The sequence below is a fragment of the Magnolia sinica genome, chromosome 5 (assembly GCF_029962835.1).
Source record: "Magnolia sinica isolate HGM2019 chromosome 5, MsV1, whole genome shotgun sequence".
NCBI classification, from domain to species: Eukaryota; Viridiplantae; Streptophyta; class Magnoliopsida; order Magnoliales; family Magnoliaceae; genus Magnolia; species Magnolia sinica.
In genome coordinates this window covers 113,221,799-113,248,851 of record NC_080577.1, presented here as the reverse complement: position 1 = coordinate 113,248,851, position 27,053 = coordinate 113,221,799, and the positions used below count along the sequence as shown (strand labels likewise).

General features: G+C 41.8%; 2 protein-coding genes across 7 annotated transcripts; one reads left to right on the top strand and one right to left on the bottom strand.

Annotated features, from left to right (window-relative positions):
- Nucleotides 1–2,577: 2,577 nt before the first annotated feature.
- On the top strand, nucleotides 2,578–9,440 carry LOC131246776 (protein LAZY 1). 2 transcript variants are annotated; one of them, XM_058247173.1, is made up of 5 exons: nucleotides 2,578–2,735; nucleotides 3,185–3,251; nucleotides 4,936–5,663; nucleotides 7,982–8,264; nucleotides 8,890–9,440. In XM_058247173.1, the coding sequence occupies exons 1-5, from the start codon at nucleotides 2,730–2,732 to the stop codon at nucleotides 8,907–8,909; spliced, it is 1,104 nt and encodes a 367-aa protein (XP_058103156.1). In that variant the 5' UTR covers nucleotides 2,578–2,729; the 3' UTR covers nucleotides 8,910–9,440. The 2 variants fall into 2 exon arrangements, with proteins under 2 accessions (XP_058103156.1, XP_058103155.1); XM_058247172.1 differs by having other exon boundaries at nucleotides 4,912–5,663.
- LOC131246777 (ABC transporter I family member 11, chloroplastic) lies at nucleotides 8,085–26,773 on the bottom strand. Of its 5 annotated transcripts, none has more exons than XM_058247174.1 (11): nucleotides 25,636–26,029; nucleotides 25,452–25,506; nucleotides 21,808–21,887; nucleotides 21,047–21,098; nucleotides 20,415–20,548; nucleotides 16,501–16,615; nucleotides 15,773–15,859; nucleotides 15,213–15,261; nucleotides 11,650–11,734; nucleotides 10,217–10,300; nucleotides 8,085–8,222 (listed from the first exon to the last, which is right to left on the bottom strand). In XM_058247174.1, exons 1-10 carry the CDS (start codon nucleotides 25,761–25,763, stop codon nucleotides 10,222–10,224), a joined length of 864 nt encoding a protein of 287 aa, XP_058103157.1. In that variant the 5' UTR covers nucleotides 25,764–26,029; the 3' UTR covers nucleotides 8,085–8,222; nucleotides 10,217–10,221. The 5 variants fall into 5 exon arrangements, 4 of the variants coding, with proteins under 4 accessions (XP_058103157.1, XP_058103159.1, XP_058103160.1 ...); XR_009171503.1 differs by lacking the exon at nucleotides 11,650–11,734 and adding an exon at nucleotides 8,877–8,953 and having other exon boundaries at nucleotides 8,189–8,222; nucleotides 25,636–26,773; XM_058247175.1 differs by lacking the exon at nucleotides 8,085–8,222 and adding an exon at nucleotides 8,871–8,953 and having other exon boundaries at nucleotides 25,636–26,049.
- Nucleotides 26,774–27,053: the final 280 nt, after the last annotated feature.

The following is a 27,053-nucleotide window of genomic DNA, read 5'->3' as shown; positions in this document are numbered from 1 at the left end:
GGTTCAGATATATGACTCATTTTCCACAATTCCACTCTATCAAGGGCCATAACTTTAGTTACATCATATGTGATTTTGCTAAGGTTTTTGCCTTCTTGACGACATTAGTGGCATCCTTTAAGCTTTTAAACAGCACATGAGGAGACCCATTGTTGATCTGAACTGTTCATTCATTCATATACGTAGGATTGCCAATTAATTATCCTAAAGGTCCCATCAATAGCATGGACAAAGTACACCCAACATTTAGATGAGAAAAGAAAATAGCACCAATCATCATCTTGAAACATTTACCAGACATATCTTCCTTTATATTGCTTATGATTCCAAAGTTGCACTTTGCTTTGATGATTCTAACCATGTGATGTATGGCTAAATAAATAGGAATAGTTGTTATAACAAATTATCCAAAAATTATCCCCATTCAAAGGGTTAAGATCATCTAATATTCAGCATGATTTTTGTACCACAGCTTGCTCCATTGGTACTATTGCATGAACTATCATAGTCCATGATTGTCATCTCGCATTTAATTCAAAAGTTTTGGGAACGTTTCTAGCATCTAATAAGGTAGAATTAGCCAAAGGTTCCCCACTCCCCACTCCAAACCTTTTAAATGGTATGGAGGGTGATCTATCTTCAATCTGAATCATTCATACAATACAACTAGGAGTAAGCCATGGTGTCAGAATCATACCCATCAGATCATGCTAGCCATTTGAATGGAGCTAATCAAATCATCAGTTGTCTATGAGCCATAAATCACATAATTAGAATCATTAAATAAAATTGTTACTTTAGAATCATTAAAAATAGAAAATGAAAATTTTCTAATAGATGTTTTAAGATGATGATTAAACCTATTTAATTTGTTTCTCTGGTCAATCTTAGCCGTCCATTTTCATACTATTTATTGGAAGTTTAGGATCACTGAATTGGCATGATTTTTTGCACTATTACTTGCTCCTATTTGTATGAATGAATGAACGGTTTAGATCAACAATAGGTCACCCTTTGTGCCATTTAAAATGTTTGGGAATGTCACGTGAGATTACCTAAATGCTTATTCTTTTTATCTGAAGCCCCTTTCATGTTTGTTTGGGAGTGTGGATTTGGAACCCCCTCAATTTGAAATCCTCATGTTGTGTTTCACACCTAAAATTCAAAATCCCCTATAATCCAAAAGTAGTCATGCATAGTATATTTATGGGGGTTTAAATTTAATTAGTAAATTAATGTTAATATGTTTAACTAGTGCATGTATATGTAATGTTTGACACAATGGTTGTAATAAAACCGTTGAAATATATATTTTGCCCCAAAATGATGAAATTCCAAATCTCGAATGAACCACAAGCACAAAATCACATTCGAGTGACCGACCAATGATTTTTAACCATTGATTTACATGGACGATGTTTGGACGGATTAATAGTGATGCAATTGATAATCTAATTGTTTTGAGATATCATCTAGTGACACATGGTACACATGCAACTCTTGGAAGTATTTTAGATGTAATCCAAGCTTTCACCTTGGATTTCAAACTCCCCTTTCTTTTGAAACCTCAAGTTACTTTATGGTGTCAAACACACGGGAGATTTCAAATCTCCCAAATCCCCTCAAACCCTCTCAAATCCATGGTGCCAAACAGCCCCAAGGTTTTGGCCATTCCTAAAATTAATTGCTGAAAAACATGCATTGCCACTCACGTATACAGTGGAGATGCTACTTACATAACAATAATAGTAGTAGTAATAAATAATTTCTTCTTTTTATTTTTATTGTTTTTAGGATTCTACATTAGTTTTCCATTAACACTTACAATTGAGTGTTGGTACTTATGGGTGCACATTCATGTTGGATGTCATATCCGTAGACTCAGATTCGGTAATAGCCTTGTCCTATATGACCGGATTTAATTGGATGACAAGCTATTGTCAGAGATGACCACATCGATAATTTTCAAACATGATTTGAGTGGGTCCCATCTCTGATAGTGACCTGTCATCTAATCAAATCCCATGCGAGCTCAGTACAGGTAGGGGCATGGACCACTTCCTCTGTGGATAATTTAATTGTAAGGTCCTGATGTACTAGGACATGTATAGTGACCCAATGAGCCCAATTGTAAAAGTAGGGCCCATATTTCAGTATTTCAAACCATTGATTCGACAATGACAGCCCATATCTTTCCCAGCTCAGAAGATCCTAACTCTTCAATCAATGTCCTACAAGCAGATAATTAAGAAAAGAAAAAAAAAAAATGATAACCAACACTTACAAAAATAAGGCAAATGTTAGATTTCTAGAATGTTCGAATTTTTCGAGAGGGAAGTTTTTTAACCAATCCCATATCTACAATTGACCTATCGGTCCAGATCACGATACGGTGGGCCGAACTGTATGGATGGAGCAGATCAGGACACTATACTAAATCAAGGCCCTATGATTCTAATTCCTAATGTGCACCAAATGATTTGATCTTGACAGGAGAAGTCCAGCTGAAAACTTGTATTTTTCTCAATGTATGTTTCTCTAAACTACCACAACTATTTCTCCATGGGAAACCTAGACTCTTCTGGTCATAGTCATCAGCATCCTTCTTAATATCAATCTCTCCTTTCTATACTCAATTCACATTCTCTCCTCTCAATCTCTTTATCATAAGCTCCCTACTCCATATTGGAATCAAACACTAGCCTCTCTCTCTCTCTTGGAAAATCAAAATGAAGGTGAGTCCAATACAAATGCATGTTTTCATAATTCAATGCAAACTCAAATCAGATTTCTCACTTCAAAATGCAAATTTTCAAAATTCTATACAAACTCAAATCAGATTTCTCAGTTCAAAATGCAAATTTTCATAATTCCATACAAACCCAAATCAGATTTCTCGTTTCAAAATGCAAATTTTCAAAATTCAATACAAACCCAAATCAGATTTCTCATTTCAGAATGCAAATTTTCAAAATTCAATACAAACCCAAATCAGATTTCTCATTTCAGAATGCAAATTTTCAAAATTCAATACAAACCCAAATCAGATTTCTCATTTCAGCATGCAAATTTTCAAAATTCAATACAAACCCAAATCAGATTTTTCATTTTAGAATGCAAATTTTCAAAATTCTATTCAAACCCAAATCAGATTTCTCATTTCATGTATTGGTATTTGTATCAGTTACTCGGGTGGATGCATCGTAAGTTCCGGCAGAACGGCGGCGAGCCCATGAAGGATTTCGTGATCGGTACGTCGTGCATTTTGAATATGTGTCCCTGATCGGTGGGCCATGTCCATTGATCAGAGCCTGCTTCATGAATGGTCCAAGTCATGGCCAGCTAATTGAATTGGTAGCTTGAACCAGTTCTGACGTAGACATGGCCCGGTCGATTGGAATGGTTTGAGAGGTGGGCCACTAGCCACGAATCGTGTCAGTCTGGGCTGCAATCATCATTCTATCAGACCTTTGCTTGGAAAGAATTGAATTATTGGCCATTTTTGTTTAAGCGTCCATTTATCGGCCATCGATTGAATCGTTAGGATCATTTGATTGGCCATGGCCCATCATGTTGGGGCCCACAGAATGAACAATTCTAATCACCATATACTTCCACGTGTACAGTGGAGATCACTGCAAGCTGGAGAAGTGGGCCATAGGCTATGTCTGATCAATCTCTCCAGAGTACACGTGGCAGGGATGATGTTTAAATCAGATACGCACGGATGCAGGACATAGCATGGATGGTTGATATCTCAAAAATCACTCCTGTTACAAAATCCTATCCGTCAGATCTTTGGCCACATTAAAGTGACGGTGGAAAACAAAGACAGTTCATGCAGTAAACTGGACAAAGAGTAACGAATAGGATTGTCTGATGGGATGTATTGCCGAAGTTTTTAAGTCGAGTTTGAGTTGAGCTAGCGGTTCGAGCCGCGTTGAGTTTAATATGCTAGCAGTTTGAGTCGAGTCGAATTTACCTCAAGAGGGTAAGGGGAAGGAAAAGAGTGAATGAGGACGGGCATACACAAGTAAAGTTTTTACTAAAAAACTTTTAAATTTTAATTTTTTTTCTTAACTTTTATATATATATATATATATATATATATATATATATATATATTACTCAAGTTAGGTTGAGCCAAGCTCAAGTCAAGCCGAACTGAAATACACCCTCGCCGGACTTGGCTTCAATTCAACTCAAGCTTTAATAAATAAGCTTGACTCACTTGAATCGACCTTTCAAACCGAGGCAATTTAACTGATTCAAGCCAAGTCGAGCAAGCTTTTCGAGCTAGCTTGACTAAGTGTACAGCCCTATTCCACATCGATACATCACTCTGCCACGTGTCCTGTGGAGAGATTAATCTACCACATTACGGTTATTCCTGTATGGTGTTATCCACACCGTCCATCCACTTTTTCATATCATTTTAGTATATAATCCAGAAAATGAGGTAGAGCCAAGGGTCAAGTGGACCACACCACGGGAAGTAGTGATGAGAATGGCGCCCACCGTTGAAACCTTCCTAGGGCCCACCGTGATGAAGTCAAAACACAAATATCAGCTTGATCCAAAATTTCTACGGCTCCCAATAAGTTTTTAAAGGTAGGATTTTACTCCCATTTGTGTGATCCACTTGACCGTTGGATCTGCCCTATTTCGACTTATACCCTATAATGATATCAAAAAAACGGATGGACGGTGTGGATAAATCCATACATCACGATGGGCCCCTCAGATCCGCGTCCTTCTTGCTATATCGTATCACAACGGAATATATCACATAGTGCGCACGTTAGACACTCTCAGCAGTAGCATGCTAAATTGCGCCGGTGGGGCATCTTTCAACCTCCACCGTTTATCATCCCAATCCAGTTCCCGATCCCTCCTGGGTTCTTCTTTCAGGGCACCCTTGTAATTGTATTTCAGGCCGTCCATCACTCGACGAACAGCACTACCTCCCAAAGACGGCCCACTACGGCCGGCCCAGCCGATCACAGAAAGACAATCTCTTCCGTAACTCCTTCGCCGGACTCGACGAGGCCGGCCGCGACGAAGAACACGAAGATCTGGAAAATGACGAACTCTTCCACGGCCTACTCGCGATCGGGACCCTTGGATCGGACCCGATCGACCGCATTTCCGTCGAAACCATAACTGAAAAGCAGCAGACCGATGACGTCACGCCAAACGACATCAAGCTCATCAACGACGAACTCGAGAAGGAGCTCGCCAAGGACGAAACTGCATGTGACGTGTCATCAGCCAGAAACAGCCACGTAAGCGCCATCATGGCTGTGAATGGGAAGCAAATGGACGTTGCGGGGGACACCGCTATTGGACCGGTTTGCCCTCTGCAGGACTACCTGTTCGGATCGCCGATCGAGCTGCCGGAGACTACTGTAGTGGCGGCGAAGAAAGAACACCGTACTTCGCTTGGAGAGCTTTTCATGAGGAGTCGAATGGCTGAAGAAAATGGCGGGAAAGGTGTTTCTGGAAAATGCGATGAGAAAAGAGACGGTGGAGATAAGTCCGGGGTCCACCGTGTGAAGAAGATGCTAAAGCGACGAACGACGATGCCCGGAGCTACTTCTAGGAACTCGGCCGGTGCCGGAATGGCGCCCGATACCGTTACGGCCGAGACGAAGCTGCATAAGGTAAGCTCGCGGTGGTTTTCAGGTGAATTTTACTAATAAGTCCCTGGAATGATGAGTGCTTGCTAGTGGGGCATGTGTTGGACCCGAGCCCGACAAGGAGACCCGAGAAGGGTTTGGGTCCACCCACATGAGATCGAAGTAGTTTGTGTTCTGTCCGTGGGTTTCACTGTCGGGTCCCAGAATGGATCTGACAGTATTGTCCCACTACCGGCATACATATCAGTGAAAAGATCCAGGCTGTTTGTTAGGTGGGGTCCAGTTGTATATTTGCCACGGCTAGCAAGATCAGGACGGTCCATTCCTCAAGTGGGCCATACTTGGAAGTAGACCGGGGGATTTATTTATTTTGTTACTGTCCATGTCTTGAGCACTGGCCCATTTTCGGGCGTGGCAACCGGATAGTGGATCTTGCACATGCGTTATAATTGCACGTGTGACCTCTAGTAGACTCCGGAGGGCTCGCTTCTTAACTGTGGAATGAGAAGAAGCGCACACGGACAGGTCGTGCGAACCTATCTCCCCCCGTTTGAAGACGGGGGGACATGTTTCAGAATAGGATCTTAAAATCTCATTTTAATACACATACGCGAATCCTCTTTTGGAGCATGTCAGGGACCCTGACTCGGTGAATCCGTGACTGTGGAGCCTACCATGATGTATGTGTTTTATATCCACGCCGTCCATCCGTTTTGTGAGATCGTTTTATGGCATAATCCCAAAACTGAAGCAGATCTAAATATCAGGTGGACCACACCACAGGAAACAGCTGTGATTGAACACCCACTATTAAAAACTTCTTAGGGGCTACAAATGTTTTGGATCAAGCTGATGTGTTTTCTTTCCATCCAGGCCTGTATGACGCTATTAATATGTTAGATGGCAAATAAACATTATGGTGGGCCCCGGTTTTTAACAGTGGATGTTCAATCACCACTATTTCAAGCGGTGTGGTCCACCTGAGATTTGAATCTACTTCAATTTTGGGATCATGATCCCAAAATGAGCTTGAAAAAATGGGTGGACGGTGTGGATATAAAGCACATACATCACACCGGATTCTCCAAATCTGCGGGGCAAGGTTAGAGATGGATGCGCACCGACTTTCGGAGCAAACCGTGTGTACGATGCTTACCATTTTTGTAAATTTCCTGCACCTGAAGGGCTAAATACCATTGATCAGACTCCCCATGCCATTATCTTCAACGGCCAGCGTGTCATATTCGTAGTATATCCGATCCATGCAAAAGGTGGACCACATCATGAAGATCTCCTGGCACAAAAATCAGGCCAATCCAATTGTCAGGTGAGCCCCACCATCTAAATCAATGGAAAGCCGAGAATCTAACCCACATTAGATCTGTGGCCACTAGACGAATGGATCGGCCTGATTTTCACCCCAAGGCGATCACCGGTAGGACCCACCTTTACATACACGTGTAGCTATGAACAATCGCCGAAAATTCAGAGGGTGAGGATCATCTGATATGCGAGATTTCTGGGCCATTGGCTATCCACGGTGAAGCCCGTCATATCAATGGCTGGGATCATTGAACCACGGGCAAGAAATGAACAATATCCTGCTCGTCAGCAAACTGCACCATAGGCCAAATGCTTCTGTTCATAGTATACGTTTGAGGCTCTCTAATCATGATCGTCCATTCTGTCTGAATCTCAATCACCAACCCAGATCATGGGTGGGATGAAAATCTACCGATGGTCATGGGCCAACTGTCCCTCCCAGCCCGGACAGCCCAGCACTCCTAGGTCCGGGCAAATAACGAATGGTGCACGGCCCAGCCCAGCTTGTTGGCTCCGTCGAATCAGCCAGTGGGCCACCATCATAAAAACAAAAAGAAAAAGGAATGGATGGTTATAAGGTACTTGCGAACCATTCACATTCACTCAACATGTATTTCAAAGACATTCATTGGTTTCAGGTCATGTTTCAATGATCCAAATCATCCAAACCATTCATATGATAAGCTCTGTCCTGAAAATTCTTATATTGGACTATTTCAAACATTTGATAATTCAAATCTTTACCTTTTAGGCCGGCCTATAAGGTAGGCTGAGCCAAGGCAAGGGCTTAAGAGACCAGGGCAGCGCTTGCCGCCCTTATGAAAATCGTTCCAGCCCTTTTCATACACAGGCCCACCCGTATATCAAATGCATTGGAGTCTTCTCTCTTTTACATTTTTTTTTCTCATACACATGGCCCACTCAATGCATGGCCCTGAGCACATACACGTGTGCAACATCTGCCTGGATATTTCCAGTTGAAATCGCCTCTTAGCATGTCTTTCATTTTCGAGGCACAGATCCTGCATATCTTCCATAGGAAAGTTCATCCTGAAAGCTCTGCTGCTACAAAGAAATGTTCCAAGTCTGAAGGCTACGCGATGAAGGACGACATCCGTTACGACGGTGGAGGCGATGACGGCGGAAACAAGCAGCTCCCTGACTACGACACTATAGTAATTCCTCAAAGAGTCATTGGAAAAGATGGCGTCCGTCGCCGCAACAGCCATTCCAATCCATCCGCTCTCGCACTTAGCGACTCTAATGGGAACAGAGAATATTGGATCAAAACCGATGCAGAATGTAAGTTCACACACTAAAATTCAACATATAAACTATTCTCTACAATTCAACTCTTGGGTGTCCTAGTCGCATCCACAAGGTGGCCCGCCATAGAAAGTCTGGATCGACTGGTACATGCATCCAATTGAATTGTATAGAGATGGGCCACAGCACAGAAATTGATCAGGCAGTTAGAACCATTGGATATTCAGTGTCCTGAAAATTGCATTAGTCAAGATGTCCCAAGGTCTAAAGACTGCAACTCAAAGTGACTCATTTAGTTCTGAGTCAACTCACGGCTCAGTTGTGTTGGAGTGACTCAGCCAAGTCGACTCGGACAAGTTGCATCTGACTCAGACAAGTCGTCAATCCATGGGATTTCCCCAACTACCTGATTAATATCCAACTTCCAAACAAGAAATTCATGGGACTTAGCTGCCAAGCTTTCCCTCAATCAGAAGGTGTGAATCAATCTATTCATGCACCTATCCACATGTGGCCAATCAGTGACGCTCCAGACCAACAGACGACCATTTGGACGGTAGAGATAGTTTATACACCAAAATTCTAAATAAACATTCTAGATTGCATGTGTTGCATATTGTGTGTGCTGTCAGTAACCAACTCTCTAACATTGGCATTGCAGATCTTGTGTTGGAGCTATAAAGATAGACAGAAAACTGCATGTGTATGTCCATCGATTGGCTTCCCTAGCAAGTAAGCAGTGTGTTAGATGAAAATCTTTCTTCAGTGTTTGTGCGTGTAGTGTGTAAGGAATGCTAAGTGTACTCGTTCGTGGCAGACGGATGAGGGTGTGCGGCACATGTGCCAACACAGCATGCATGTGCTTCACCTGAGCCGTTCATCAGACATGGCACACTATGAGCATGCCCACTCATCCACACTGGATACGAACCACTGGTCATCTCATAGCACTCCACTTTTCTTGCACAAGTGTGGCCCACATGATGTTTGGGCCCACATGCTCATGGTGCACCCTACCTAATGAGCGCCCAGGGTCTCACAAGCGTGATATGCAGGCGAGTTTGCCACAGCCCCCCATCCGTCTCACATGAGCGAGTAGACTTTAGCATGATGTTCTTGACAGAGCAATAAAGGGATTGTAGAGAACCCTACATATATGAATCTTTCTCATGTAATGAACTTGTTATCAAATTGATATGAATTTTCATGCAATTGCCTCCCTATATATTAAACATGATATGAATTATTTGATCTCTTTTATACACACACACACAGACACACACACACACACACACACACACACACACATATATATATATATATATATAAATGTTACAATTTCTTCGCATATCATATATGGAATTCGAATCTGTAAACTGTTTACGATTTCTTCAAATAATATATGGAATTCCTAGCTCGTATGCATGGTTTTTTTACTCAGTGATTCTGACCGAGTCATCCAGTCGTGAAATGAGCCACAGCCCACCCAAGTCAGGGGCATACTTTAGGAGGGTGACTCATGGTACCAAAGCAGATCAGCCTCAACAGAATCTGAGTCAGCAATCCATGCTTGTATGCATGCCAAAGGCCAAAACATTCATACATAAAAGGATACAATACCACCCACCCTCGGCCCACAAATAATATTATGATGTTTGTTGAAAGAATCAGTGTGTGTGAACCAGGCAAAGGTACATGCAACGCCTGCCTTTTGGCAGCCTAAGCCATTGATGTGGGGGACTCCATGAGATGGGTCGTGCCCAAATATCTCCTCAATAAGAATTTTACAGGACATGACCAGATGGTTAGAATCTTACTGATGGGGAAAACCTTTGGGGCATCTCCCAAGTCACATCCAACACGGCCCACCATATCAACAAACTTTATCACCCAAGACGATTTATCAGACCAAGAAAACACTAGATCGAACGTTGTAGATTTTCCTCATATGCATACAGAAGAAAGTTGGAAAAGGCAAAGCAGGGTACCGGTGTTAAACTGGTAGAGGCTCTTCCTTTAGAACACCCCCCATTTCCATCCTCCATGACCGATCCACCAGAGACGACAATTCCCTGAAAAAGTTCAGCCACCTTGATTAGCAAGAGCCCGCCAAAGTTGAACAGGAGGTGGGAAAAGAAAGTGGATAATAAGAAGCACTTGTACTGCCATAAAAATGAATAGATCACAAACCTATGAGATTTTATTCTGTGGTACCAGCTACACTCAAGGGGAGGTTTCCAGCAGCGAGAAATGCAGAGTCCTCTCCACACACATGCCAAATTTGGCACATGTGTGAAAGATTATTATTATTATTATTATTATTATTTTGAAGAAAGTGACTTTACATAATAAAACTAAGGCCAGGAATTGAGTTTCTAAAACACATACATGGGCGCATGCACCCGGCTAAAGCTAAGGCAGATGCTAAGAGGCTAGCGTTGTTGTGCAACCAAGCAAACAGATTTTTAAGCCCCAGAGATAGGGTGCCAACCTCCCTAAAAAAATAAAGGAAAACATCAGGAACGCCATTACGGGTGCAACTATGGCGGGTTGGGTTGGGTTGAGGGTCAACCAGAGCCCAGCCCAACCTCAAGATGACCCTACTCGACCCAAATGTCAAGCCAAGGTGACCGACCTAAAGTACTTATTCTCAACACAACCTGACCCAACCTAATCCAAATATATGTGATTATTCCCAAATCCCAACCCAACCTAATCCGACCAGAATGTACTCAACCTGAACCCAACCCGACGACATGACAAACCAACCCAAAATGGGGTTAGGTCAATTGGGTTTGGGTCAACACAAACCCAAATTGTAGCCTTAAAGGCTGTCCCTCTCCTCGAGTCCAACTAATAACCTCCCTGTTCTTCCCTACCACCACAAATTGCTGATAACAGAAATGAGAAGAAATCAGACTGATCATGTCCCTGAGTACAAGAACCAACAACGCCAAAGGTAGGATGTCGGACTCGACTGGCCCAGAGAATGCGGCCATAGTTTTGCCACGTCCATCGATCAGGATCCCTCCCACCCCTTCTTTTGCTGATGCCTTCATCTCTAGCCCCATTGAAGCTAAACAACCACTTGCCTCCCACCACACTTGGACCACCAACAGCTACAAATGGACAGTTCAGCTTACTGAAAAATAGGTAAGTATTATTAGATTTCAACCAAGGAGCTATTACGGTCCTGATGGATCAGGATGTGAAAGGTGTTCCTGGTGCATCACTTTTGCACAAGCAGGGCCCATGTTTCATTGATCTGATAGGCTCCACTAGGGATGGGGAGTATCCCTTCCCAGACGGTTGTTGTGTAAGCACTATGACCAAATAACGTATGCAAAAACTACTACTATCATGAGAACCAGACAAGATATCAAATAATATTTTAAAGAGTACTGTCAGAGGAATAACTTACTTCAGGTCATGGCTGACGACAAGTATAGTTAGCTCCTTCTTTAGACGACTTAGCAACTTAGCAACATCAACACGAGCTTTCCAATCTAATCTCAGGACAGAGAAGTAGAATATGCATGAGAATTGATACCGATACAACTAATTCATTGATTGGATTTTTTTTTTTTCTTTTTCTCTTCTTTTTCTTTTTCTTTTTTCTTTGAGAGGAAACAAAGTTTAATTAAAGCTTGGAGAGCTAAAAATACAAACTAGAAGCCAAATCACTCCAAACAAAGACGATGAGAATCATCTTCCTAGCATAGATGAGCCCACTCCCCAATTTGAATTATTTTTTTTTACCTTCATACATTAAAAAAGCATTAAAAAAGAGAAGGTCCCAAGTCCAACCAGTTGGACCATAGTTTACCATCCACCCAGCAAATGAATTCCAACCTGTCATGTGTACAACTAGAAGCCAAATCACTCCAAACAAAGACGATGAGAATCATCTTCCTAGCATAGATGAGCCCACTCCCCAATTTGAATTATTTTTTTTACCTTCATACATTAACAAAGCATTAAAAAAGAGGTGGTCCCAAGTCCAACCAGTTGGACCATAGTTTACCATCCACCCAGCAAATGAATTCCAACCTGTCATGTGTGCACGACATCCAACCCTTACAATAGGTTGGTCCACGGTGAGTATCACTATTTGCAAAAATCAGCACCACTCTTCAGGTGGGCCACACAATAGGAAATAATTTCTAGCTGCTGATAAATAACAAAATATAATTGTAGTCCACGTGATGGATGGATGTGGCTACTTTTTGCACAAGGTGATCCTCGTAACAGGGACAGCCTATTGGACGTTTGGACGTAACACGCACATGACAGGTTGGAAGGTATATGCTGGGTGGGCAAAAACTTACAGTCCAACTGGTTGGACTAGATACCTTCTCATTTTTTAAAAAAAATAACAATAATAAAAGAAGAAGAAGAAGAAAAGAAAAGAAAAGAAAAGAAAAGAAAAGAAAAAAGAAAAAAGAAAAAGAAAAAGAAAGAAAGACGCGAAGATTTAAATATTGTGTAAAGTGATTAGGCTGCATAGGATGCCCAAGTGAATTGAATTGCAAACACTCAGTTTTGTTGAGATGAAATGGAAATAATCGGAGTTCGTAGAACTCATCATGAGTAAGTAGCACTCAAGATGGAGTTGCTTTTCCTTTTAACTCCAACTTGGAAGTACCATCATTGTGGTTTGGGGCTCAGTACCTCAATATGTATTTGAAGATTAGGTAATTGCAGTTTGATTTTATTTTTTTCCCTCTCTCTCTTTTTGAAAGTTAATTGCAGTTTGATTGTTTCCACTTTATTAGATTAACTATTCTTCAATTCAATGTGCATTAAAGGCACCCTTGATATGTACAAGAAGCATGTAATATACCAATCACCAAGTGCCTTTCAGAGCAAATTTCCCGACTCATGACCGACCGACATTGGGTTGGGCTTGGGCATGATGTATTAGGTTTGGTCTCGGGCTTGGGCCATACAAACACTAACCCGATAAAACTTGGGTTGGGCTAGGGTTGACGTCTCGGGTTACCCGACCCAACCCGAACCTGATCAATATATAAGTTCCTTATAAATTAATTATAATTGAGTACAGATCATCTGTGTTGAAGGCACATGAAATTCTAATGCCATCGGGTTCTATTGGTCCACGTCATTTTCGATGACTCAAGCTAACAAGATACGTTGGATTTCTCTCTCCTAAATAGATTGCTTGATACACAATACAACTTTTAAAGGAGTAGTTGTCCTACATATTAGCTTGTTTGTTTAGAAAAAATAATTTTTTTTACGATAAATAACTACATATACAATCAATAAAATTATAGGTATAAAAAATAAAACATGTATTGAAAATATAATAGACTAATGTAATAACAAAAATATTACATGTACCCACCTGAAGAACTCGACTAACCTGACCAAGCCCGCTTGGGTTGGGCTTGGGTTGAGAATTCCCAACCCGAGGTTGGATTGGGTTGGGTTGGGTTGAGGTAAAGGCACCCTTGATATGTACAAGAAGCATGTAATATACCAATCACCAAGTGCCTTTCAGAGCAAATTTCAAATCACCGCAGATGAAATATGCAACTAAGAGGCAAATAATGGGAGTACACTCCAGTGGTACCAGTACCACCATAAGCTTACGGTGTAACCAGGCAGAAGTGGGGCCCACAGTGTACGTATCACATTCGACCATCCACCAGATGCATCCCCTCAATGTTACCCCCAGTGCCAAAAGACCAGCCCAAATCTAAACTCAGGTGGCCACAGGACTGGGAGCGAGTTGAGAGAGGACGCCCACCCTCGATTTAAGTGAGGGCCTACCATGTGTATATGGAATCCAAGCCATCAAGAGTCAAGACCCTTTATCTGCCATGCAGGAAGGTTGAAGATAAAAATCAGGCTGTTCTGCAACTCAGTCGGGCGCTAGTGAAAATCAAGGGTGGGTGTCCGTTCCCACATTGTTCCCTGTGATATGGCCCACAAAAGTTTTGGATCGTGCTCATTTTCAGGCCCTCAGGGTAACCTAAGAAGGCGAATCTGATAGACGGGTAGAATGTGATACATACACCACATGGGCCCCACTTCTGCCAAGAACCACCATTTGTACCACTGGAGTGCACCCCATAGACAATTACTTAAAGAGATGAAAGTGGCGCTAATTGTACTAATATGAACAACCACCCGGGCCACAACATGCTGATGTTTATGACAATAGTTCATGGTCAACATTTTATTTTCATGTGTTTTTAAATGTTAATGACAAAGCCCAAAAACATGACTTGACACGGGCCTTAATTGGTCCCAGCGGAGACAAATCAGTTGAGAAAGAAGTCAACTCGAGTAGGTCTTGTGAGATTTTGGTGTGGTTTCAAAAAAATCCAGTGCAACTATTTCCAAAGACTTGATTGAGTCTTTGAGTTTCTGGCCCAGTGAATCAAGACCTAGTTGGGGAAAAAACTCAGGAAAATCTTGACCAAGTCAAATCGAATTGAAAAAGTCTCAAGTAGGGTCATTGAATTCTTAAACAGTTAAACCATAGTTAATGCAGACAAAATGAGAAAGTGTATATCTGTATGAGTTCCCATCATAGAAGTACCAAGCAGCTCCTCACAGTACACGTGGCAAATATGTGAGGTGATTGGAACTGTTGATCTGATGGGTGCCATGCGAGTAGGCCATATCTGAAAAAGCAAGGGCATTGGACTGATAGAATCCAATCAGTGGCGTGCAAAAGAAACAGTTCAAGCAACATCCACATTCCACTAGCAAGAGCCACAGCAACTGGATTCGATGGCCATGATTTTGGCATATGGTGCATCCATTATGTGCCTCTATAGTTCAACGATTCCAATCACTGCCTAAGTTTGTCTCATGCATCATGAGGATGTTGCGTAGTACTTCTATGACACAAGCTGCATATTAGCGTTCCCCAATGAGAAAGGATAAAGGCTGTAAAATGCTCCAGTAGAAATGAGGGTGGGATCAGAGAGCATATATGCATTTTCATACCAAGGCCAGCAAGAGGCTCATCTAATAGCAACAGGTCTGGCTTTTGAACCTGAAAATGTGGTTTGGGATTGAATTAATGCAACAATTAAACAAATTTTCACATCGCAACTGCAAATTGCAACCTGCTTGGTAGAAGAATGTAGACCAGAAAAGTAAATAAATAAGAGGTCTCAAGTCTAATCAGTTGGACCATAAGTTACCGTCCACCCAGCAGATAACTTCCAAACTTTTGTGTCCATGCAACATCCAACCCATCCAATAGGTTGTTTGCATCATGAGGATCACCTAGAACAAAAATCAGCTGCATCCACTCATCAAGTGGATCACCCTTGTATTTTGTTGCTTATCAAGGGCTAGACATTGTTTTCTATGGTGTGCTCTGCCTTATCAGTGGATGGGGCTTATTTTTGCACAAGTTGATCTTCTATCATGGGTCCAACCTATTGGAAGGGTTGGATGTCACACGCACACAATAGAGTGGAAGTTATTTGCTAGGTGCACAGCAAATTACAGTCCAATCAGTTGGACTTGAGACCATATCCATGAAAATAAATTCTTACTAATTGAATGGCCAGGGCAAGACGCCGCTTGAAGCCACCACTTAGAGAATGTGGGTCTTGATCCAAGGAGATCCCATGCAACCCAACCTGGAGGTTGATACGTACAAATGTCAGCTGATGGCCATAGCAACAAATAACAAGAAGAGAACTTGTGAACATAGCAAATAAAAGTTTCGCCCAAATCCGTGGGGAAATACATGATCCTCAACTCAGTGACATGTACAGTACCTTCAAGTCCCCAGCTGTACAAGTAGGTCCCGTGTTTTCATGACACCTCTTTTAATAGACCGTGCCCAAAAATCTCCCAGATGGGATATTCCTAGCACTTCAACTGGTAGCCCGGATTTAGTCTGCATTCAACCAAAAACAGAAGGCCAAATATTGGAGGGCCAGGATCTCCTAATCCGGGAAATCTTGAGACATGTTCAATTCCCTAGGTCCTATTAGATTAACAGTCTAGATCACCGTACCATGAGCCCTGCATGTACAAGCTGAGGATATTATACAGATCATCAGATTGAAGATCACAATTCCTCATGAGGCAAGCCATGCACCCATATGTGCATTGCAAGTTGCACAATGTATGCTTCAGGGGTTTTGGAAATAAACCGGTTGAAGCTAAAATGTCAATATAATAATCAAGGATTAATTAATTAGATAGACATGGGGAATAAGGCGACAGAAGTACATAAATGACACTGAGTCAATTCCAAGAACAGATCAAATACCGAATGAATGGCTGATTGAAGCCCCAAAGCAAGCTGCTCTTTCAATAGAGGTCCCGCAGTCTGCCTTGGCCACCCAAACGTAACTTCCTCAAGCACAGTATCAGCCAAGAAGTACCTACCATGCAACATGTCACAACCTTACAAACTGAATAGAAAATTTGTTAACAAAAAATTGTGGAATAAAAGCATTGTACAGCAAGTACGCATAAAGTTAGCCGAAATTAGTAGTTCCACAGAACTAACAATCACAAAAGAGGTTTGCTCAAATACATTCCGACTTATTGCAATTTCATACGTTAGGACTTCAGCCTTTGAATTTGGATCGTCTTCCGGTGATCTTGTTTATACGATGACTCTCAACTCGTGCGTTGGGTAGAGAACAAATCATCATCATCTAAGCCTTATCCCAATTAATTGGGGTCGGCTGGTGGATAGACAACTAATGAAACTTCTTAAATTAGATTGTTTCAACCATTTGAAATTTGGCTCTTTTGCCTTGAAAATGGGCAGTCACAATAACCTTGATTACGGGTCCCCCATCCAAGGGATGCCCTATCACATAAATGGTTTGGATCATTGAAAAGAAACACAATTCCAATGGATAAAGTCCCAACGTATCATATCGTAATATGTCAGGATGTATTCGAGCAAACCACATCACAGAATGCAGCAAAAACTGCAACTAAATAAATACAAGCAAATTTAGTTGATAGGAAAGTTATACGAAAGATGTAACGCATGCAACCTATTTGCAATGGTATGTGCACAAAATAATAAGTGAAATCATGTGCTGGAAGGATCTCCCTCCCTCCTCTAGCAAAAAAAATACACACACACACACAAACATATATAAAGAAGAAGGGCCTCAATACTTTAAGATAATGGATAAGAAAAACCAACATACAAGCGTTCTGAGCCAGACCAGATTTGGCTAGATCATCTACTATAGAATTGGCTTCTTGAGCGACTAAGCTAAATCAGATAGAGCTGAGGCCAATCAAATCTTTTGGAATTCTCTTCAATAACACAGCGATCAAGGGAACCAAGACAAGATTTAGCATGAGACAACCCCATCTTAATTACTTCTAAATTTGGCTCAATTAAAATCCCCCGAGCCACATGAGCCAAAGAAGAGAAACTTGATCCTCCCTTGACCATCTCTAAGCAAATACCTGATATTAGAGCATCCCAAATTACTAAGAGAGCAACTTTTGACATTAAATTCCAAAAGCAACCAGCTTGGTCAGCTTACTAGCATCACTTCTTTCCAATTTCTCCCCAAATCAGATAAGGAGACTTCTAAAAACTTTTGCTGATCTAACCCATTCCATAAGAAGAAGCTTAAGTTTCTCCCTCATACTTTCAATTGGAAATACTGCATCATCAAAGTTCTTTTGTTTCCTTCTTTCTATGAGCACTACAAAATTGTGTTGGGAAGGATTCTCCTATGAGCATGGTGTGTTGTAAAGGCCATTACATAAAGGTAACAGTGGCAACCATTACATGTTACAGGGTTGTAAAGGTCATAACGGCTGTTACGGAAAAAATGAACCATAAAGGCCATTACAGCCCCCGTAACAGCCCGTTACACCCCCCATAAAGGCCGTAATGGTCCATTATGGGGCCGATACAGGTTCTTCAGTTTTTTTTTTTTTCAATAAAAAAAGAGACCATAACGACTGTTACAAGGGCCATAACAGACGTCACAACATGTATCATAAAGGGAATGGTGGTGGCCGTTATGGCCACTATTACCATTATAGAATACCTTGCCCATGAGAAAGAAAGGGGCCATACCCCCAAATTTCACAGAAGACAGTCACGGTCCTTAAGCTCATCTTAAGGAGAGCTTAATGGCAAAATACAAAATATCCCATGCAAGCTCAAACTAGAAAAAGAGATGATGACTATTTCATTTTTTCAACAAAGGAAAAACATGTAGGGTAGAGCTACGTTTCTTCTTTCTTTCTTTTTTTGTTTTTTTTTCTCAAGTTATCTAGAGTGAGGGTTTTTTTTTTTTTTGGAAAGATTAAATGAAATAAATTCAACTCTTTAATTATTGGTCATCACCCATTACTCATTTATTGCATACATATTTTGTTATTTTGATGCTTAAAACAATATGAATGTTTTGGCGTATTATCTATCGTTAGAAATATATGAACTTTACCAAGGCAGCTTCTCAGATCGAATTGTAAGAAAGGGAAAATTTTCAAACACAAGGTAAGAAACTAATATTTTATTACTAATATGTAATCATAAAAATTATTTTATTAGTTATGCAAAGTGGTGCATTAATAGTATTACTATTACGTACACAACAAAATATTTTTTATATAGCTAATTGGTGGCTTCACTTTGAAGAAAGTGCAAAGGCTCTCAAATAATAACAGTAAAAGTTTTAATCCAGACAACTTCTTCCTCTAGCTGCGAGAGGAACTAGAGTTATTTTCCACCAATTCATTCTAAGTAAAGGAATAAATTACAGGCCAAGACATTAGATCGGCTCGTGTACATGCATTACAACATGAAGTTAAGATTACGAAATGAGAACCATGTGAAAATGCCTAGGGACCAAGTGGTAGCCAACGAGATTGCTGATGCAAGACAATTAACTACTTGCTCTAAAAGCTCGAACTGTTAAAGCATGGCGAATTAATCCATTTATCTCATAGCCCAGGCCCCACATCTCATGGGTTCGAACCTCGGCCAAACCACCCTCATGGGCCCCAAATCACATGGGTATTGCCTCACACGGGCTGCCTACCCTGAGTGTGTCCCCGCATCCCACAGGCTACCTCACTTGAGCCCGGTATGAAATGCCCCATTAATCACCCCCGGTGAGGAGTCTCGAATACGAGACATCCCCCGTAGGCCCCGCCCACCCCGAGTGTGCCCTTGCATCCCACAGGCTACCTCACTCGAACCCGGTGTGAAATGCACATTAATCACCCCCGGTGAGGAGTCTCGAACATGAGACCTCCCGCTTTGATATCAATTTGATGCAGAACAATTAACCACTTGCTCTAAAAGCTCAAACTGTTAAAACATGGTGAATTAATCTATTTATCTTATAGCCTAGGCCTCACATCTCATGGTTAGGACCTCGGCCGAACCCCCCTCATGGGCCCCAAATCACATGGGTACCGTCTCACACGAGCCGCCCACCCCGAGTGTGTCCCTGCATCCCACAGGCTACCCCACTCGAGCCCGGTGTGAAATGCGCATTAATCACCCCCGGTGAGGAGTCTCGAACACGAGACCTCCCCCGTGGGCCCCGCCCACCCAGAGTGTGTCCCTGCATCCCACAGGCGACCCACTCGAGCCCAGTGTAAAAGCGCCCCTGCATTAATTACCTAAAACCTTGGGCGATGCCTAGGCCCATGAAAGCCTAGGCAGCTACAGCTTCGGCAATAGAACAATATACGCACATGCATGCACACTTTTTTCCTTCTTTATTTTTTATTTTTTATTTTTTTGGGATCAGCAGTAAGGGCTTTTATTCAAGAAAGGAAGGAAAGGCCAAAAGGCCATTACAACGCAAGAGCACTTCAAACTATATCCGACCAACACAAATACTATCCTTGGGCTTGAAGTAACCACAATCCCCAACAGAGCAACGCTTCTGCCCATGAGCGAACAAGGCTTTTAACTCTTTTGATGGTTGCCAAGATCGACACACTTATACTATTAAAAGTGCAACTGTTCCTCCCATTTAAATGACCCACAGGATCAATACAAAGCAAACACCCCAAATGAGAAAAAGCTTCCACCTAGGCATACGGATCGAACCCTAGAGTATTGGTAGTCAGCAAACAATACTCATTCTTTTCCATAAGCAATTGCAAATATTAGAAGACATGATGTGATCATCACTAGTTCTAAACATAAGAAGTTCATCAAGCGTGTTATACCTCTCGGGAAACTGAAAAACAATGCCAACCCTTTCTGCTGATAATATTTCAGGAGGTTGAGTTGGGCGACCATCATTCCCGTAACTCTGAATATAGACTGATCCAGATGTTGGTTTGGACAGCCCAGCAAGAAGCTACAGAGAGAGAGAAGGGGGGCATTAAGAACTGTGCACGTGTGCAGCCACACCTCCCAAAATTAGTGTACTAAAAAAGGAATTGTATGATCCTTAACTCAAGGATGTGTGATATCCTTGGATCCATGGTTTGTACAAGCAGAGCCCATCATTCAGTGCTCCCAACTGTTCAGCTTATGGCCCCCATTGTGGATGGATCATGAGCTATAAACCTCCATTTGTGACAACCCCAATCTTTTCATTGGCAGCCTGCAACTAGACAATTCGCAATAAAAAATTATAAATACAGTAAGTCCAACTGAAAAGAGGACCAAAATTGGAAGTTCCAATCTTGGGGAGTTTTGAGGCATGGGCCATCCATTGTGGGGACTGTCATATCAACAAGCTGGATCTCCGAACCATTGGACCCACTTGTACAAGCTCAAAAACAAGAATACATCCTTGGGACCAAGGATAATAAAATTCATCATGAAATGAAACATTAGTTTAGAGGCAGGCCTGCAAGAGGGTAGTTTTACCACTTCCACTGCGTCCAAAGATCAACCCAAAGCTGGATAAAACAGCAACCGCAAGTCATCAATTGCAATTCTTTCTTCTACACAAGCACCTTCATTGAAATATAGTATTGGGGCCATTTACTTATTATAATTGCAGAAATATTAGACCATCTCAATGTTGAGGTTTTCCAAGCCCATAGGCAGGTATAGGACAGCCCATCCGTAAGCAGCCACATGTGCTTGTGCGGCAAATATCACTGGCAATGGGCTGGGGTTGGGCCAAGCAAAACCAAAATTTTGAACAAGGATGCCCCAATATGCTTGGCCCAAATTTGGGCCTAAACCACACCAGGCCCACTCATTGCAAGGCCTAGTGGCACATGAGAGTGAGATCCATTCTCTCCATCAGCCGGGTCCCACCATGCAGATGCTCTGGGCCAAGAATCAGACCTGTCTACTCATCATCAGGTGGGCCACAATGTTAGAAACAGGCAGATGGCTTAGAAAAACTTGGCCAAGTTCTTCTCATCCATCCATTTGTATCTTAAACAATGTCCACTGGTTGAACCAGGCTGCTTTTTTTGGCTAGTGTATCTACACAGTGGGTCACACCTGATCGACAGCTTGGATCTCATATCTGTGTGCCATGCTGGCACATGTATTGGCATGTAAATGGACTGTGTTATTCAAGCGAGTGGGCTTAGAAAAGCATTGGTTGTGTTATTCATGCATGTAGGCTTTGAAGTTCTCCTTAATGTTTACCTTTTCTCGGGAAGGGAAAAATTAACTTCATTCAAAAGGTTGTGCTGGGTCCCAGGCGATCGATAACTGACATCCCTCACCTTAAACAAACAAACTGCATTATAAGAAAAACTCACAATAATTTTAGCTTAACACTCCAATGAATACAGCAAAAAATGAGCAGTTACAAGAAATTAGTAAAAATGGGAAATTAATAAAGAGGCTAGATGTAATGCACGAAGTATTTAATCAAAGCCATAATTCAGAATCTAGCTAATCAAATTAGTTCCAGAATAGGGAAAATAAAAGCCTGTCTGAGAAAAAGATAAGTGCATATAACTTTTTTGTTCACAGGCTAGCTACGCTCAAACCCTAGACCTCAACATTGAAGCGAAGAATGCATATCATTTGGTTATCGGCTTCAACCCAAATTAGAACCAGAGAATTCATCATCATCATCTAAGGTTATCCCAACTAATTAGGTTAGCTACACGAATCCTGTACCACCACTCCACTTTATCAAAGACCACGTCCTCAGTTAAACCATAGGTCATCAAGTCCTTTCATACTACCTCCAACCACGTCCTTTTGGGCCTTCCCTCCCTTTTAAAGCCTTCAACCTGAAACAATTGATTCCATCTAACCAGTGCAGTTCTTTGTCTAGTTCCACATGGTCAAAAATCTACGTCTACTTTTTCTCATCTTATTACCTATTGGTGCGACTCCTAAGAATGCATTCGTTTATAATTCTATCATTCCTGGTCTTGTAACTCATCCATCTTAGCATCCCCATTTCAGCCACTCTCATCTTATGAATGTATTTTTGACTGCCCAACAATTCTGTCCCAAAAGGCATGGCCAACCTTATAGCTATCCTATAAAATTTCCCATTCAGTTTCATTGGTATTTGGTGATCACAAAAACTCAAGAGGCACCTCTACTTCATCCAACCAGCTCCAATTCTATGAGCAACGTACTACTCAATTTTTGCACTCCCATGAATTATCGACCCAAGATATCAAAAAATGGTCATTTTTTGGGGCTTCATGGTCAGCAATCTTAACTAATTCCTCGCTTCCACTCCTATTATTACTAAAATTCCATTCCATTCCATATTACTCTTCTTCTTTTTCTTTTTGAAAGGTTATGAACATTATTTAAGGCCAAGAAAGGCAAAAAATAATAATAATAAAGAGCAACTACAAAAGCAGAAAAAACATATTACTCTATTTTAGTCCAACTAATTTTACAACCTTTAGATTCTAAAGCATTCCTGCATAGTTCTAGCTTTGCATTTACCCCTCCATTGTCCCATCAATTAAAACCTCATCTGCAAAGAACATGTGCCATGGGAGATGGGACCTCTTCTTGCAAATGCCTTGTTAACTCATCTATAACCAATGCAAAAGACGTGGGTTCAATGCCGACCCCTGGTGTAAGTTAGAACCAGAGCATTAACTCCTCTAGTTCCTTCAACATGGATCATCTTTCAATCTCTCAAAAGAAAGCAAATTCAGAAACTATCAACCAAGAGATTTGTGATTTTGTGGAACCTCCACTCCATACATAGAATAAGCATTTTTCCCAAAATCACAATGTTGCAAGATTAACACAAAATCCTCTTCCATTATTGTTTCTACATGAGGGTGCATTTGGATAGTAGCAATTCATTCAAGTCATTGTAGAGGAAATGAACAGCATGGGGGGTGCAACATTTTAGTTCCTGATGACTAACTACCAAACCCAACCATTCAAGAAGAAGAAGAAGAAGACAACCGAACCCTTATTTACAATCCCGCATCCAATGTTGGACCTAAAAGAAAAGAAGACTACCAAGCCCTTAATTACAAGTTTACAACCTACATTCCAAGTAGGACCTAAAAAGATGAATTCTTATTCGACTTCTACAAGAGATGTTGGAGCATCAACAAGAACCATTTATGGAAGTTATGGAAACATTTCATGATAGGAAACAAATAATAAAGGAAGTTCAACTTCTATTACCCTCATCCTAAGGTGGAAAGAGTAATTGATATTAAAGATGTTTGCCCTACTAGCCTTGTGTAGCACCTAAAATATTATCACCAACGTCTACACAAACTGCTTGAGAGAGGTAGCAGGTCATATCATTTCCCCTTTTCAATGGTCCTAGTTGTTTAAAACGGAAAAGTCACCAATAGTATAGTCCCTCAGCCACTATATGCAATGGCCCAGACCATGAAGTGCCCGAAGAGATGAACTTACTTATTATATTAATTTCTCTTCATGACACCAAGTTTTTCCTGGTGATCTTAAATATATACTACACGTAGTGGCAGCCAAGATACCCGATCAATGATGCGGACCATAATATGCCGTTACTCTCGTAGAAACAAATAAAGCTTTGATAGCCATGATCGATAATTCCAAACTTCACACCACTCGGCTGGTCAATCCAACGGTTCAACAGTATACTAAGAACCACATCACTCCCAAGCCCAAGAGAGCTGAAGGTACGAAGCATCAGAAGTGCTACCAACAGTCGTATCTCCAGCTAGGTACCAAATCAGCCTTGGTGGCACCACATTAGTTCTTTGCTCATCTTCCACAGAACCTAAGGTTAATGCAAAGGTTCAATAGCCCACCTCAAGTGCATAAGTGAAAGAAGCAAAAGGAACACGAGATCATTTCAGCACATGTCACGACACACTAGAATCGGTGACATGAGACTTAAACGACAGGGTTGTCGTCACCAGCAGCCATGCTGCGACAAATCCTCTACGACATGTAAGGGTTCTATACAGTGGACCTAATTGATCAGTAGTTTGGATCTACCTGAGGGTTGGATATTGTCATTGGGCATACATGAAAGGGGTGGTGCGCTTCAACTGTGATACATGCACAGTGTTAGGATAGACTTGGAATCCTTGTAAATGTGTGGAGCCTGGAGGAGTTTCAGTAAACAGGCCTACACATGTCCTCTTGCTTCCCTAAAAGTGTATGGTGCAGAAGATCCAGGCAATCGCCTTCTGCAATGGCTTCCCAATTCCCAATCAGGTATGCCTTCAGTTCAGTTATTAGATCTCTATATACAATGCATAGTTCGATCCCTTTCAATTCCACAATTTAAGTTGATACAACTGCCTCTCAAGTCTCAACGACTTGGGGCTTATTAAACAAATTTTATTTAGATTTTCATCAATACTATCAATTATTTCTCGATTTTAGAAATTTCTCTCTTCTTGTGAATTAAGGGCTATTTGTGAGAAGAAGACAGTGATCTTTTCTCGTCTATCCACATACCTTTGCTCATCCAAAAGCATTGTAAAGCTTAGAACCCATTCACGCTTTCCGTGTGTGCCAATGCCACACGCATGTTCGAGATCCATGCCGTCCATTAGGTGGGCCCCAGCATTAGGATGACCTGGCCCAAGAATCAGGCTCATCTGCTCATTAGGTGTGCCACGATGCAAACAACTACTGAATGGGCAGAAAGGAACTGGAGCACTCCACTGGACCATCCAAAGGGCGGAGCAGAAGGCCCTGAGTCTTTGTACAGTGCACCTACACGTGGGCGGCCTGCCGAATGTACGGCTAGGATGTCCCACACGTGCGGGGCAGCTGGGATGACGAGCAACCATGGGAGAACAAAATCGTAAATATGGTGAAAGGGCGGGGGAACTTACTTCAAAAGAGGTGTAGTCGGACGAGATTCTCAGAACCAGTGGCTTTGTAGAAACCCTGCAAAAGGAGAAATTGAAGAGAAATGGAAGAGATACGAGAAAAAAAAATGAGAAATTGAAGAGATTTCGTATGGAGAGAGAGAGAGAGAGAGAGAGAGAGAGAGAGAGAGAAGGAGAATGAGAATGCCTGGAATTCGAATTTAGAGAGATTTTAAGTTGGGGTTGAAAGAATCTCGATACGAATTGAGACGATACAGAGGGAAGAGCAGCCATCTCTCTGTGTATGCTGTTAGTGCACGGCAACTGGGGGAGCATTTGTTAAGTCCTAACGAAAAGCTCTGTGGGCCCACCGTGATGTCTGTGCGGCATCCAATCCGTCCATCCGTTGCGCCAGATCACGTCGTTTTCTTATAGGGTGCGGTGGGCTAGATGTGAATTTCCAATGACACATGCTCTGTGGGTCCATCCGTTTCGGCAGGCAGCTCATTTTGGACGCGCTTTGGCTAGTGACCCAACATCAGCCAGCTAGCTGATGTCAAAGCTCTGTAGGCCCCACCATGAAGTATCTGTTTTATCCACGCCGTCCATCCATTTTTTTCAGCTCATTTTAGGGCATACGTCCAAAAATTAAGAAGATACAATCTCAGGTGGACCACATCGCAAGAAACAGTGGGGTTTCAATGATTACCATTGAAAACTTTTTGGTGGCCACAGATGTTTTGGATCAAGCTAATATCTGTGTTTTCCCATCATCTAGGTTTTTGTGACCTTATCAACAGGTTGGATGGAAAATAAACATTACAGTGGGCCCTAGGAAGTTTTTAATGGTGGACATTCAGTCAACACTGTTTTCGTGTGGTGTTATCCACCTGAGATTTTGATCTGCCTCATTTTTGGGCTCATGCAATAAAATGAGCTGTGAAAATATATGGACGGCGTGGATAAAACAGATATATCACGATGGATCCCGCAGGCTGCCTGGTTGGTGTTTGGCTAATTAGCCAAACGGCGTTGTGGATAGCCCACGGACACTGCCAGTAGCGACTCGCTACTGGACGATGCTCTGTAGGTTCCACCATGATGAATGTGTCTTATCTACACCGTCCATCCATTTTTCAAGCTCATTTTAGATCATGAGCCCAAAAATGAGACAGATCAAAATATCAGGTGGACCACACCACAGAAAAGAGTGGTGATTGAACGCCCATCATCAAAAACTTGGGGGCCACAAAAGTTTTGGATCATGCTGATATTATAGTTTTCCATTCATCCAGGTCTTTGTGACTAATTAGCAAGTTGGATGGGAAATAAACATTACAGTGGGCCCTAGGAATTTTTAAATGGTAGGCTTTGAATCATGATGTGGTTCACCTGAGATTTATATCTGCCTCATTTTTGGGCTCATGTCCTAAAATAACGATCCAAAATGAATGGACGGCGTAGAGTAAACACATACATTATCGAGGACCACACACCACCGTCCAATAGCGAGAACATGCAATCCGTGTCCGCTCATCAAGTATATGAGCCCATACATGAGGGAGACCTAAATTCAAGTGGGGCCACACCAATGAAACCCTCTTGAGGTTGAAGAAGTTTTGGATG

Coding starts and splice junctions, on each gene's coding strand:
- LOC131246777 (XM_058247175.1), bottom strand. CDS start 25,763: ATGCTCCCCCAGTTGCCGTGCACTAACAGCATACACAGAGAGATGGCT. Junction 21,099..21,807: donor TTTTCCCTTCCCGAGAAAAG/GTAAACATTAAG, acceptor TGTTTTATCCAG/CTTTGGGTTGATCTTTGGAC. Junction 11,735..15,212: donor TGAGCCTCTTGCTGGCCTTG/GTATGAAAATGC, acceptor TCCTGAGATTAG/ATTGGAAAGCTCGTGTTGAT.
- LOC131246776 (XM_058247172.1), top strand. Junction 3,252..4,911: donor CATGAAGGATTTCGTGATCG/GTACGTCGTGCA, acceptor TTCTTCTTTCAG/GGCACCCTTGTAATTGTATT. Junction 5,664..7,981: donor CCGAGACGAAGCTGCATAAG/GTAAGCTCGCGG, acceptor TTCGAGGCACAG/ATCCTGCATATCTTCCATAG.